The sequence below is a fragment of the Glycine soja genome, chromosome 12 (genome assembly GCF_004193775.1).
Source record: "Glycine soja cultivar W05 chromosome 12, ASM419377v2, whole genome shotgun sequence".
Taxonomy (NCBI): domain Eukaryota; kingdom Viridiplantae; phylum Streptophyta; class Magnoliopsida; order Fabales; family Fabaceae; genus Glycine; species Glycine soja.
In genome coordinates, this window is record NC_041013.1 from 40,388,518 (window position 1) to 40,404,199 (window position 15,682).

A 15,682-nucleotide genomic window follows, 5' to 3' on the forward strand; every position below is an offset into this window, starting at 1 on the left:
TTTAAGGTGTTATGAAATCTTAAATTCTCCTTAATCAATTTTAATATATTAAAGTATTCATGTATAATACGATTATTTGTTGAGATCATAAATGAGATTTTATCCTGAACCACCTAAAAATTATCCTTATCAACTCAATTGGCAGCTGTATATTGAGGTGAATAGTTATTGGTAGTATTTTAGTATAGTTTAATTATTATTTTGAACATTTTATTTATTTATTTATTTATTTATTTATTTAATAATTAAGACACCAAATTAAAGCAAATAAGTAAATAACAAAAGTCAAATTAAACCTTCAAATTTTTATCAGTGATGTCTTGTTCGGTCAGGGTAAAGAGCAACTTTGAAGCATAAAGAGAAATATAAAGTTCCTTAGAAACATAAATTCAAAACCACAACCAGCTTAATTATTATCTGTTACATAATTAATCTAAAAGACTAGAACAAGAGTTATAAAAAAAAACATTCATCATGTGACGTATTGCTGTCACAATAAACAATTAAATTGGAAAGTTACACTAATGAATAAACACCATGGAGAGTTACACGAATCATGACATTATATTTTAATCCAAAACTTTAAGATTCAAGTTTAAGGATTTTCTCCTCATTTATATTACGCTTAATTTTTTCACTTTTACTCGATGTAAGACTTCACCTCACATTTGTATTCCAACATTTTTTTCCTCTCTCATTCAAGTAGAGCAAGCAAGAACCGTCGGTCGTGTACCTTAGGGAAGTAGCTGTGATATCTTAATCTTTTTTGTAATAAATTTTCTAACTTGATTTATGTATGCCAATAATTTCTACTGTTGATTTTATTGAAGGTGCTTATAGCGTGCCTTTGTTTGACAAAGGGAATTAGGATGAATGAACTCGATTGGTTATACATTTTAACACTTCAAGTAAGTCCAATCCCTTTTCCATCATCGCTTCTATCCAATTTGTATCATTAGGGATTGATTTTAGTTTTAGCTGTTCTCTTTTCATAAATTTCGTTAAAATTGAATTTCTGTGGTGCTTTTTGAAATATACTTGACCAAATCATTTGCTGTTAATTTTACAAATTACCTAGTTGAAATGGAACAGAATATTGAGACTGATTTATATTGTTATGATTAAGTGTCCCATGTACTAGATATGTTCCAATTTCTTACTAAATTGAAGTGTGCTGAATAATTTGCATATGCACTTAATCTTGTGATTTTTTTATTGGCAGTAGATTCCTAGGGATCTCATTTTGAGTCTATACATTGCCACTGTTGGAACTTATTGGCGCAGCTATAGATGTTAGACTAAAATTTTTAACCTTTGATATTACAAACTACAAAAAGAAACATGGATCATTAACAAAATACGAAAAAACAAAAATCAAATTATACTTTCAGCCATTGTCATGAAAGAGTTATCTTGTTTTAGTTCTTCCAAACTCTCACTCTCTCTCTAGATGGTATATCATATGAATTGGAAGAGATGAGCTCAGGGACCAAATACACGTGCTATATATAGGCATTCTACCATCAAGAATGCGTTTAGTAACCATTACCACTCATTAATGGTCATTGCCACCCATTAGTAGTCATTCAATTTGGCTTCCCAATTCCAAAACTGATGGAGCTTTTTATTTTCCAAAACGTTCAGACCAAAATTATTATATTCTCCCAGTTTGTCCAAACATTTTGACTCAATGATTAAGTCAATGATCAATCTTCACTACTACAAAGCACACTTTTTACATCGGTCAAAAACAGCATTATACATCGGTGGTCAACCGATGTAGAATACGACGTCGTTGTTAGTGTTATGTTTCAACATCGTTCCAAAATCCACCGTTGTAGAAATACAACGTTTTCTACATCGGTCCTAACCCCACCACCGTCTTTGAAAAGTATTTATTGAAGACGTTGATGGATTCAAAATGACTTAGAAAGTGCTTAATTTACATCGTTGCAAAATTTGCGCACGTTGTTGAAGGTCGCATTTTTACATCGGTGATATTCAGGCCACCGATGTAGAAATTACATCTTCTAAGTCGGTCGTCCCTTGTTAAACGATGTAGAATATGTCCATTTCCGCATCGATGCTGACGTTAGAAACGATGTAGAAATATGGAGTTTCTAAGACGGTGCTGACGTCAGCACCGTCTTAGAAACTCCATATTTTTACATCGTTTCTAACATTAGCATCGATGTTAAATGTTGAATTACATGCAAATAAATTTTAGGTAAATTAAATCAATATTACAATATTATCAATATTGCTAATAATCAATAAATATTATTATATAATATTAAAATCAATATTTATAATTAGAAAACTATTTTATATGTTACTAATAATCAATAAATATATTTATTGATTATTAGTAACATATAAAATATTTTTCTAATTATAAATATTGATTTTAATATGAAAAGCTGCGTATTTATAATTACAATATTATCTAAGTAATAATAAACAAATATAAATAAACATTCATGAAACTAAGTATATAGTTGCTCAATTGAAAGATCCAAATAAAGTGTTTAATTACTAGTTTACATTTTAATAAGGATACATGTATGAGCCCCCCAATATTAACTTTGGCCGCATGCAACCTGAGTTCCCCATCATAATGCATCACAATACACTTCAATGTATGCAAAATTTATGATAATATTACACATGAAAACAATAATAAAGTCAGGTAACTTTATAATTACCAACTGGAGGTGTTCAGAATACTGTAAGGGCAATTGTATCATTGACCTAACGAATCACAAATCCACGATCCTTGAGATTCTCAAAAAGCTTCTCTAACTTTGTTGTCCTAGTACTTGGTGAAAAGTCAGCCAGAACAAGAACATGACTGGTCCCATAGTTTGCTGAATTGAAGAAACAATAATTATAACCCAAGTGTTTCAATACAATATCTTGTACAGACAAAACCTATCAGACATAATAGAGATGTTCACTTCAGGATAGAGATGTTCAATTCAAAATTAGAGTATGAATTGAATGCAATGCAGAGAAAATCATGCACGTTCCTATATATGCCTAAAAGGAAGAGAAGAAAAAGGGTACTATGGTTGGGCTAGTGAATGTCTAGAATATGGCATGGGGCAGTATATGTTGTGTCCTCGGAAAAATAGAGACCCAAGAACCGCAAACATCTCAATGTTAGTAATAGTTTTTATGGCTTTTTCTTTTGCATGCATCAACCTTTATTCCTATTCTATTTTATGGGCAGTGAGGAAAGCAAATTAAGGCTATGAAAGTTGTAAAAGGACAAGACATCATGCAGAGAGAGAGATACTTACAAAACGGAAACTGTTATGAGATTAGAGAGAATTTTGTCCTTAGAGAAAAGAACAAGTGAAACCACTACAAGAGGATATTAAGTAAGAAGAAGCTTCCATATAAGTCATTCAATAGGATTTACAAAATAAATTCTTTGCATATTGAGGAGATATTTCAAAGATATTATAAATACTTTGAATATTAAAAAAAGAACTATATATGATAGAATTTATGATGTAATAAAAAACTAAAAATATAAATAGAATGTTTAAAATAAAAAATAATTGTATGTATTTTTACTCAAAATATAAAGTATATTTTGAATTAAAGGCTTATCATTCAGTATGCTTTATATCTTAAACTACCTGGTCATGTGGTACGGATGATATGATAAGAGTCTAGCACAAATTAAAAAAAATACTAATTTACAATGACATGCACTTTTTTTTTTCCTCTGTTGTATCTTACACTAGTACTCATTTTGTTAAAACTTTGCAAGTTGCAGGTAAAGATTGGGAATTTCTTACAAGATTCTTTGTGTCTCCCTCTCTACCAAAACAAGCTCTGAGGTATGCATCTTTTTGGTGTTGGCAACAACTAGGGTGGTTGCAACATGCTCATTTATATCAGACACCAACAGTGGTGTGTTCATGCTCCCACTCTTTCTAAAGGCTGCTACAGACAACACTTGAGGATGGGACTTATTAGGAGTTAAAGAGGTAGCTTTTCCCAAAACATACAAAAATCAAACACAAAAGTCCAAATATAAATCTATTTAATGGTTGGTTTGATATTTAATATTGTTTAACAATAGAATTCCAAAGAAGCAATAAGAATCTATTTCAACATCATTAAATAATATTTGGTTGCTCAAAAAAGTAGAATGAAATAATAAAAACATAATCAAACAGAACATGGATGCCAAAACATCATTATACCAAAAGGGGTCACAGTAGAGTTGTGCAAAAGCAATCAATCAAGGATCAGATGAGAAGGTACCAACCAACCGATCAACTGTGATAGAACCAGACCCACAACAAACTTGTCAGGCCGAACACCTAGATCAAGCAAACAAATAGAGAGGGTGTTAATACTTGTATAAACATGTGTAGCAGGATCATAAACTACGTAATTTCAACCTTGTGCATTGCCCGTGACAGCAGTGACTGACACCCAATGGGATCATCAACATATGAACAAGATCCAACCTTTCTTTTGATGAAAAGAATACTAGAATTAAATGGACTATTCTTGTCTCCAAAATTAAATGACCTTATGTGTGAATTATTCAGCAGAATCAAGTTGCAAGTGAAAAATTGAAATGAGAATAGATATAACTAAATGGTTAAAAGTATATTAATATAAAATGATATACGAGTAATAAAGTACATGCTTGTTTAGTGTTGTGTTATTCAATAAGAATTATAGAATCTTACCTTATTCTTTCATTTTATTTGTTTCTTTAAAAGATAAATCACTCATTAAAATAATTAAAAAAAATTATGAATTTGCAAAATAATTAAACTTATTTAATTTTATATAAGTTCTTAGATTGTAATTTCAGTGTTATGTTACTGGTGTACAGTAAAAAGAAAAGGATATATTACCATGTATTTTATTAGTTTTAAATAGTAATAATTTACTTTCTAAAAAAACATTTTACCGTTGGATCCCCCTGCAGATAGCATCACAATGTTAGACCTTCATGATGTTCATAATCACTAAAAAGGCCAACTCAATTAATCACTCAAGTAGTGTAGTTGAAAATGATTTTTCACATAAACTGAAAATGTTACAGTCCATATACATACATTACTCAATTGATATATAGTAAGAATGATTTAGATATAATGACGTGAGGTTTAATTTACAATAAAGAAAACATGTAGTTTCTACTAAAGTAGCTAAAAACGAAGATGAATTAATTTGTGTACCTTGTGGTTGCGGTGGAGGTGGTGAAATATTGGAAGAAGACCTTGGGCGACAAGCACCTAGGAAAGCCGGATTGCAATTCGCTCGACAGCCATTGATATTGAGAGTTGTTGAATCCTCACAAGCCTTCTTAGTAGCCTCAGCCTCCTTGAAAGTCACCTTTTATATATATATTTACCACAAAGATTACAACATTAATTGATTAACATTTCTGATTACTATAGCTAGCTAGCTTTCAATATATGAGTCATGAATTAATTAATTTAATTACTTACAAAGCCATAGCCTTTGGATTTGCCAGTGTTTTTCCTCTCTAATTCTGCACCATTCAGTGTAGCTAGCTAGACTTAGATAAAAACAGGGCAACCCAATGGCCTCTACAATAAGGATAAATTATTAAACAACTGGATCTTACATTAATTTTCAGTTGATGCAACGCATCAAACATCTGATAGACGTCAAACATAGAGTAGCAAATTATCATGTCCGATACTTTTTTGAGCATATGATCAGCCTAAAACACAGATCATTAAAATCAGCTTTAAGTCAGGTTGGATCAAACAATATACCATAAGTCTCTAGTCAAAGTAACCTGATTGCCAAAAACATATTTTACTCCACAAGGATTTCCCAATATGGGGGCAAGTGACAGGTACTCCAATTTGATAAAAAGGGCAGGAGTAGGGATCAAAATGTAAGTATTAGTAAATGTTTGTTCATGTTCACAGATAATCTGATGGTTATAGCCTCCACAACTCAAACAATTTTTCAAACACAAATCTAGTGATGAATATTAGTAAATGTGAGTAAACATGACAATTGACACGAGAATGAGAGAAAATTATACCAATCAATAAACTAGACAGTCCTCTTAGTCTTGATGGTGGCAAAAGCAGCATTGACATCCTTAGGGACAACATCACCACGGTACATCAAGCAGCAAGCCATGTACCTGTCGTGCCTTGGATCACACTTGGCCATCATGCTGGCGGGATCGAACACGGCATTGGTGATCTCCGGCACCGACAACTGCTCATGGAAGAACTTGGTGGCAGAGATAACCGGAGCATAGGATGAAAGCATGAAGTGGATCCTAGGGTACTTGCCACCGCCGACGGCGTTGAAGACGAGGAAGCCTTGTAGGCCGGTGCAGTTGTCGACGAGCTTATGGATGCGATCCAAGCACAGATCTACGATCTCTTTGCCAACTGAAATAGGGGAAAATAAAAATTAGGTCAGAGAAATTGAAATTGAAATTGAGGGAGGGAAAGAGGGAGGAACGAACCGGTGTAGTGGCCGCAGGCGAAGTTGTTGGCGGCGTCTTCCTTGTCGGAGATGAGTTGTTCGGGGTGGAAGAGTTGGCGGTAGGTGCCGCAGCGGACCTCGTCGATGACAGTGGGTTCGAGGTCGACAAAGACAACACGGGGGGCATGCTTGCCAGATCCAATTTCACTGAAGAATGTGTTGAAGGCGTCGTGGGTTACATCGAAGGTGGAGTCAGAAGGCATCATGTCGTCGGGCTGGATGCCATGTTCGAGGCAGTAGAGTTCCCAACAGGAGTTTCCCACCTGGATCCACATGACGACCTAGAAAGCCTTCACGAGGACAAGCACGGCAGTGTTGGAAAGCCTTCCTGTCGAGAAACAAACGACACAAAATGAGTGAGGTAACTAGGGTATAGTGCAACTGTGCAAAAGGGAAAAAGATTTAACCCCCTTCAAGGACGGTGTTTATAAAACCCGTCTTTGAATAATTGAACTCAACAACAGTGTGTTGAGCACGTCTTTGTAATATAAATACAACATCGTTTCCCTTGTAAACGTCATTGAAATACATCTATTATTTACTAAAATGTCACCGCGTTTAAAACAACATCATTTTTAAAGCACAGTAGTTGAAGCCGCGTTGTAGAATAAGTTTTTTGTAGTAGTGCTTCTTGAGAAATGAATATACCAATCATGGTTATAGTTCTTCTTATAACGATTAATATCATCCATGTATTATAATATGCTCAATTTTCCAAGCAATATACTTAAACTGGCAATAAAACTTAATGAATAAACCCAATGTTTATTCTTGGTCCAAAACATAATTTTTCTCAAATAAATCAATGTGCACCTAAATATGAGAAAATATCACAATATAAAAGTTTTAATTTTAACATGTATGTATACAATCATAAAGTGGAACCAAGTCCCATTCTTTCTACATGATCCTTAAATTTAAACGATGGCATGTCCTTAATTAAAGGATCAGCGATCATCAACTCAGTGCTTATATGCACAATGACCACTTTCTTGCCTTTTACTCTTTCTCTAATGGCTAAGTACTTAATGTTGATGTGCTTACTTCGACTTCTACTTTTGTTATTCTTAGCCATAAAGACAGCAGCTAAGTTATCGCAGAAAATTCTCAAAGGTCTTGAAATAGTGTCAACTATCTTCAGCCCATAAATGAAACTCTTAAGCCATACATCATGTGATGTAGCCTCAAAACAAGAGACAAACTCAACTAAATGCAAGTAAAATATCTACATATAAAACAAGAAAACATATTTTACTCCCACTGATCTTATGGTATATTCATTGATCCATAGGGTTTTCATCAAAACCAAATGAAAAAATTATCCCATGAAACTTAAGGTACCACTGACGGGAGGCTTGTTTTAAACCATATATAGATTTATTAAGCTTGCAAACCAAATGCTCACCAATACTAGAGGAGAAGCCTTCAGGTTGTTTCATATAAACCTCTTCCTCTAAATCACCATTAAGAAAATTTGTTTTTACATCCATTTATTACAACTCAAGGTTAAAATGAGCAACTTATACCAAGATAATGCGAAGAGAATCTTTCTTAGATAATGGAGAAAAAGTCCATTGTAGTTAATTCCTTCTTTTTGAGTTAATCCCTTAGCAACTAGTCTTGCCTTGTATCTCTCAATGTTGCCTAATGAATCCCTTTTGGTCTTAAAGACTCATTTACATCCAATGGCCTTTTCCCCCATTAGGCAACTCTACAAGGTTCCAAACTCTATTACTCTGCATGGAATTCATCTCATCCTTCATGGCATCATACCATAAATTTGACTCTTTACAACTTATGGCTTGATCAAAAGTTTCGGGATCATTTTCAACTCCAATATTATAGTCAGATTCTTGCAAATATACAATATAATCACTAGGAATAGCTGATTTTCTTACTCTAGTAGACCTCCTTAATGTTGTATCAACATTTTCTTGGGGATCATGTTGTTCAACTGGTTGTTCATCATTTTCAGGAATTTGATTATCAATTTGATCTACTGGATTATCAGCAACAGTTTGTGGAATGCCAATCATGTGTTCTCCATCATCCCTTTGAACTTGAGAGATATGAATTACAACCAATCTTTCACTTAATGTGGAAGGTTGAGACTCTATATAATCAATTTCAGAACCTAAGTCCCTCAATTGATCACTCCCACTGATCAAGTCATTTTCAACAAACTTGGCATTTCTTGATTCCACAATCCTAGTAATATGATATGGACAATAAAACCTATAACCTTTAGACCTTTCGGCATATCCAATGAAATACCCACTAATAGTCCTCGAGTCAAGTTTCTTCTCTTGTGTTATATATTTTCACCTCAAATGGACAATCCCAAACGCGCATATGTTTCAAACTCATAATTTTCAGAATGAGTATGGTAGACGAAAATTTTAGACTCACCGTAAATATCAGAGGATGATGTGTCCAGTCATCAGTCCAACAATGGTGTCTACATAGATGATGTTGGAGGTATGAACAAGAAAAGACAGATATTTGGTCTAAGTTCAGAGGCTGGGAAATTCAGACCTTCCTCTTGCACAAATGGTATCTCACGGTCTGAATTTGAGCAACTGAGAGCTCTAGTTTTCCATCTTTTATGAAAATAAGATCCTTAAGGAGCAACTGAAGACACTACAAGAAAAGTCACGTCTAGTTCGAGAGTAATGGCGTCAGTTTATGGAGAGTTTTTCTTTGAGTCCTCCATTTGGACCAGTTTGAGGATCAAGATGATGAGAAAGATGACAATGAATCAGATGATGACTTTAATAGAGATGTTTAAAAATTTATTCTAATTTGTAATTGTATTTTTAACCTAGCTAGACAAGTTTAACACTGTTAGGTTGAGCTGAAAAGTTGAGGATATGAAAGAGGGGTGAAAGTTTTAGAATCCTAAGCATAATTATGATATAATACCCTATTGGCTATTACAAATTACACCAAGTATTCTATGCTACAAAATTTCTTCAAGCTATAATCGTTTTCAGTTTAAAAAATATTAGGATAAAGCTCACTAACTTGTATCATTTTCAAATGGATATTACAAATTTAAGTTCAAGTCTTGGTCTTAGATCGCTCAGAGAATGAAACATTACAAGAAATAGCTAGTTTGTCAATCAAGAGTTCCCATAATCTTCACTTCTCTAGTATATAAAGGCTTCTTAAAAAGTAGTCGTTGTAAGTTTGCAAGTCTTCATCTTTCTTTTCTTCGTGAGTGTCCAAGTGAATGTTGAGGTATTAATGCAACATTTAATGTCTTTCGCTGACTCGTCACTTTGATAAGATGAAGAACTAAACTTATCTACCTTATCTCATACTTCTATTGTGCAACAAAGGATATAAAATAACGTTTGTGTGAAAAAGTACATACAGTATTGTGCTTTGTAAAATAGGTAGGAATGCCTTTTGAAATATAAAGAAGACTTTCTTCATTTGACTTCTACAAAGCTTTCTTGATATGTTTTTCGTGTTATGCTCTGAGTTTATATGCATTTTGTTCCAACTAGGAGATGAGACCATGCACATATTTTTATAAGACTAAGAAATGAAACACTGTTTAACTATTGTATAATTAGACTCTTCATAAGACTTTGTTTGTTTAGTCAAAACCCTTGAGAGTTGTAAAAACATTATTTGCCCTAACAAACATTAAACATTATGTTGAATTAAATATTAAACATTTAAATCTCCATAAAATATTAAATACTTTCAAGACTAATATTCAACAAAAAAAAAACACTTGAGAGTTGTAAAAACATTATTTGCCCTAACAAATATTAAACATTATGTTGAATTAAATATTAAACATTTAAATCTCCATAAAATATTAAATACTTTCAAGACTAATATTCAATAAAAAAAATATAAATATTCAATTAAACATTAAACATTTAACTCAAAATAAAATATCAAATATTACTAAAACTAATAATTAATAATAAAATATCAGTCTTAACACTTCAAACGTCAAGTGTAAAATGATTTTTGTGTTATGCAATTCTGCCCGTGGGCCAAAAATCCTTTACTATTATCAGATAAATTGTGCTAAGACCGTAATCTGTGGGCTTCGCAGGCTGGTTGGGGGCTCGAGTACATACACTCACCCTAATGTCATGTGGACTGCTTGCCAGTCCAATTTTTTAAGAATAAATTAAAATATTGATATAACATTCAACTCTTTAATTTAACTAACGAATTAACCTATTAATTGATCAAAACAATCCTAATTTAATAATATAATTCAAAAATAACCCTTTTTAATAAATTTCGAAATAAACGTCCTACTTATCAATCAGCCAATAAAGGATACATATAGTGTATAACCAAAAAAAAAAAAAAAAATCATCCCAAATCCATGGTCCATCAACATGAAACCTCCTACAGTGACTAGAATTCACAAACAAAGCTATTTCTTTTTGCCCTCTGCAACGTCCATTCAGGAATGGAATATTCAATTCTCTAGCAAGAGGAACCCCGCCAATGTTGACCTAGTGGCGTACTTGGGGCAGTAAACCTTCCTTCCCCGGAGTCATATTCAGAGAGAAAGCGATCACAAAAACGGTGTTGAACAAACTTTTTTTTAAAAAAAAAAGTGTACATAGTTTGGAAGAAAGATAGTTAAATTAATTTTTCCTCTAATTTATTTGTTAAATTTAATTTATTCTTTTAATTTTTTTAAAGATAATTTAATCCTCTTAATTGCTTAAATTAATTTAATTTAATTTAATTATCTAAATTAAGTCATCATGATCGAGAAATCATATTTGATGAGAATTTAACATTGTCTTATTTTAAACGATTATAAAATATATATTTTTTAATATTATTAATTTAATTTAGACAAAAAAAAGATAAAATGAAATCAATTTAAAAATCATAATTTAAAATTTTTAATAAAAAATTAAAACATCAAATAAAAAAAGAAAAACTAATTTAACTTTGAAATGCTAAAAGGAGGAGAATTGAATAATAAGGAATAGGAGTGGCAAGGGAAATCAAATCATGAAAACATCAGCACATATAAAATGGACCAAGTGGATGAAATGGAGGCACCTAAGCAAATAGGAATCTCCATGATGCCTAAGCGCCACGTGGAAGGACTCATTCCTTGTTCCTTCTTTCTTCCCAAAAAAGCAAAAACCACAAAGAAAAAGAAAGGAAAAATATCCGTTTATGCTATTGATGTTTTTATAAGGCAACACCACACAAAACCCAAACCCTTCTTGTTCCCTTTCCAGCAGACACCTGGCGTCCCCGCACACCACAAAACCACTCCTCCCTTTGCTTCCTACTTCTTCCTTCTCCAATTTAAATTCGGTCATTCTTCTAATACTTCCTCCTTCTATCAAAAATTTATTTCTCTTCTTCTTTACATCTATTAATTTTTTTTTAATTATTCTTTCTCTAAATATTAATGAAAAATATTTAAGTGGATAAAGAAAAAAATTTAAAATAATAATACAATTAATTAATAAATTTAATATGATTAAAAATATCTTAATTGACCAATAGAATAACTTGTATATATTTTATTATTGTTAACTTATAAAATTATGCAACTATTTGTTTTGTGTTGGAATATCACAAAATTTCACCAAAGTGATATAGAATAAATATATTTATTTTATCTTAAACGGGTGATATCCAGTTCAAATAATAGAAAATATTAGGTGTGATAAGAGGGTGAGTTTTATAATTTAGAATAGTTTTATAAAAAAAATTATTTCTCAAGTAAAATATGTGTAGTATCTACCAAAAACTATAAAAAAATATGGAAAAGATTGTGCATATGAATATATATATATATATATATATAATGTTATCCGAATAATAATTGCGTTTTTCTTTCGGTGACTTCTATTTTTGAAAGTAAAATGCTACATTATTTCTAATTTATATATTTCTATCAGTTTAAAACTACATTATTTGTTTGATAAAAAAATGCATTTTATTCTATAATTTTTTTTAAGAAAAAAACACTATATGTCTATATGTAGTAATGAAGATAAAGTTTTAAATATGCACGCAAATTAAATTCTATTATGTGTGTGAATTGTATTCACTGAGAAAAACTTTGACTTCCGTTATTGAACATTAAGATGATAATTAAACAGGAAAGACATCACATGTAAATATATATAATGTTAGGAAATATGCTCTGTAAGCCTTTTTAAGAAATAAGAAGTAAAAGTGAATAACACCGAATTTCTTTTTATATTACAAATAAATTGAGCTAATGCAGCATAGAGCAAAGATGTTTAATTGTTATAAGACCTTCCATACATAAGGTCCACATATATTGCACCTGGTATGGACCTATGACATTATTTTTTTTTTCTAGTTAATTTAAACGTGTGTTTACGTAAGTAATTGATTAATTATTTATAAGTAATTAAGTTTAATGGGGAAATTTATTTAAATAATTTTGAAGAGTTTGTTGCACAGTTTATTGAAATAAGTCAATAGTATGTATATCCTATTTTTTAAAGTTAACTAAGAATTTCATACTCTTCATTTTCCTTTTTTTTTTTTTAAAAGTAATACTTGGAATAGGATAATACAGCTAACAACTAATTTTTAAAACGTCAATCTACACAAAAACTGTAAGCAATTAAACTAAACAATAGCAAAATTATAAAGTAATATACGTGAAAGTTGCACTTGTATCTAAACATTATTAGCAAGATATATCTACTAAACTGTACAAAATTAAAGAATATGTTGGACAATTTAGTTAGTTTTTAATAAAAAAATGTTTGATTATTTGATAAATAAGTTTTTTTTAATATTTTTTAAAAGATTAATTTTTAATTTTTATATTTTTTTAATTTTTATTCTCAATATATTTATTTAATTTTTTATTTATTTTTCATAAATAAATTAGAATTATTATTATTATTTTACATTTTTTAAATATTTTAAGAGTTAATTTAATAAATTAATTCTTTAACTTTCTAGCTACCAACTCATTTTTCTAACTTTTTAAGCTAATTATAATAAACATAAAAATAACTTGGTAGAATAGAGCTTGGCATCATTGTATATATGAAAAATAAAAGAAGACAGAAAGAAAACAAGTAGATTAAACAAATTTCCTTATTCACGCATAATCCAAAAAGGCACAAAGCCAACCCAACCAACGATGGAAACATTTCTATAATGTTATTTACGCGCTGTTCCATTCTACAAAATCAAAGGCAGATAGGATTCGGAGTGAAAATTACTCTGGTATTTATGGACTTACTAAATACAAGAGGGCAGTTTCGGGTTTTGACTATAAACCTAGGATATATATATATATATATATATAGAGAGAGAGAGAGAGAGAGAGAGAGAGAGAGAAGAAAAGCTAAAGAGAAGAGTCTGAAATCTGAATCATAAATCATTGGTTTTGAGATGAAGAACTGCGAGCTATGCAAGCTTCCAGCTAGGACCTTCTGCGAGTCGGACCAGGCTAGCTTATGCTGGGACTGCGACGCCAAGGTCCACGGAGCGAACTTCCTCGTCGCGAGACACACGCGCACGCTCCTCTGCCACGCGTGCCAGTCACTCACGCCGTGGAAGGCCTCCGGCTCTGCCCTCGGCAACACCGTCTCGCTGTGCCAGAGTTGCGCCGGCGGAACCACCGAACAGGGCCCAGAGAGCCAAGGAGGGAATGACGACGACGACATAGACACCGACGATGAGGATGACTACGATGACGATGGTGAGAGCGAGGAGAACGAGGTTGCAGCCGACGAGGAGGACGGAGACAACCAGGTTGTCCCTTGGTCCTCCGAGCCGCCGCCACCGTCCCCAAGCTCTTCCAGCAGCGAAGAGTCGATTAGCCGGTGCAACAACGTGGACGAGGTTTCAACCACATTGAAACGACGTCGCGAGAACGACGATTTTCAGGTTTACAAAAACTAATATTTTTTCAATGCATTACACTAATTAAATTCAATATATGAATATTTCTCTGAAACGAAAAATTCAATATATAAATATTTATCCTACAAGAGAAGAAAAATCATTCATTTATTCATGCCATCTATCATTAAAGTGAATTTGTTTATTTATTTTGTCGATTTTACCAATTTTTGCGTTTCCAAACTTATTCAAATTAAACGGGTCTATTTAACTGCATGAGGGTTGTAAACATCGATTTCTACAGATAAAAAAATCCTTAACAAAGTCCGGTGAGTTTTCTTTTATTTAAAATTAATTCATTGGTTTTACAGGGTTCGAATTCGAATAATTGGAAATGTGAACGGAGCGAAGTGGACAGAGGATGTTGGTTGGCTCGGTTGCGGCGGAGAACCGCCGATGATGTGGCGGTTGAGCGACGGAGGGCTAGAGCGGCGTTTCCGTACGGTTGTTGTGATGATAGAGCATCTGAAGACGTTTGATCTGAAGGGGCACGAGGAATCTCAACCGCGTGATCTACGGGGCCGTACCATTGGATATTATTTATGGGCTCTTTGATTATTAACTTTCTCTAACACATCTCGGGTTTTGATAATGACAATCAAGTGTGTGGATCGTTTTTTTTTTATTATTCCTATTAATTTTTGTTTTGATATTTTGAGGGTCAAGGTGGTGGGGGTGATGTAACTTTTTTACTTCTATTTCATTATTATTGTAAAATAACATTTTTTTTCTGTTTATAAGTAGGTGAGGATGCTTAATGTTGTGATGAATTGATAGGAAAAACTACGAAGCAAAGGAATGTGATTCCTGATTCATGATATCAAATTCTCTAACTACATGCTTTTATCTTTTCTTAGGGTGTTTTGCTTCTCTTGATTCATTGGAAGGCAATTAATTAGATTTTTTTTGTGGAAAGTCAATTAATTAGGTAATAATGATGTGCAGGAAACATTGAATTTTGACACGTAGAGATGATTCAGGCTGCAATTCGCGCCCAAAAGTAAAAATTATGCTGAATTTATTGAAGCTGTCAATCTTTTAAGATATTTCCTTTTGACTTGTAAATAAATTTTAAGCCACTGATTAGGAGTTTTCTTGCGACACATTTATATGTATCTCAATTCGATTTGAAACTTCAATAAGGTTATTTAAATTCAAATTTAACTTTTTTGTTTTGATAACATGAGATGGAAAGTTATTTCGGTTTGTAATGTGATACATTAATTTTAATTTTAATATTATATAAAGT

General features: G+C 32.2%; 2 protein-coding genes across 2 annotated transcripts; one reads left to right on the top strand and one right to left on the bottom strand.

Annotated features, from left to right (window-relative positions):
- Positions 1–6,072: 6,072 nt before the first annotated feature.
- LOC114379028 (tubulin alpha-2 chain-like) lies at positions 6,073–6,794 on the bottom strand. The gene is made up of 2 exons (XM_028337588.1): positions 6,500–6,794; positions 6,073–6,422 (listed from the first exon to the last, which is right to left on the bottom strand). The coding sequence occupies exons 1-2, from the start codon at positions 6,792–6,794 to the stop codon at positions 6,073–6,075; spliced, it is 645 nt and encodes a 214-aa protein (XP_028193389.1).
- A 7,045-nt stretch (positions 6,795–13,839) lies between these two features.
- On the top strand, positions 13,840–15,284 carry LOC114378475 (zinc finger protein CONSTANS-LIKE 3-like). The gene is made up of 2 exons (XM_028337072.1): positions 13,840–14,418; positions 14,745–15,284. The coding sequence occupies exons 1-2, from the start codon at positions 13,921–13,923 to the stop codon at positions 14,910–14,912; spliced, it is 666 nt and encodes a 221-aa protein (XP_028192873.1). The 5' UTR covers positions 13,840–13,920; the 3' UTR covers positions 14,913–15,284.
- Positions 15,285–15,682: the final 398 nt, after the last annotated feature.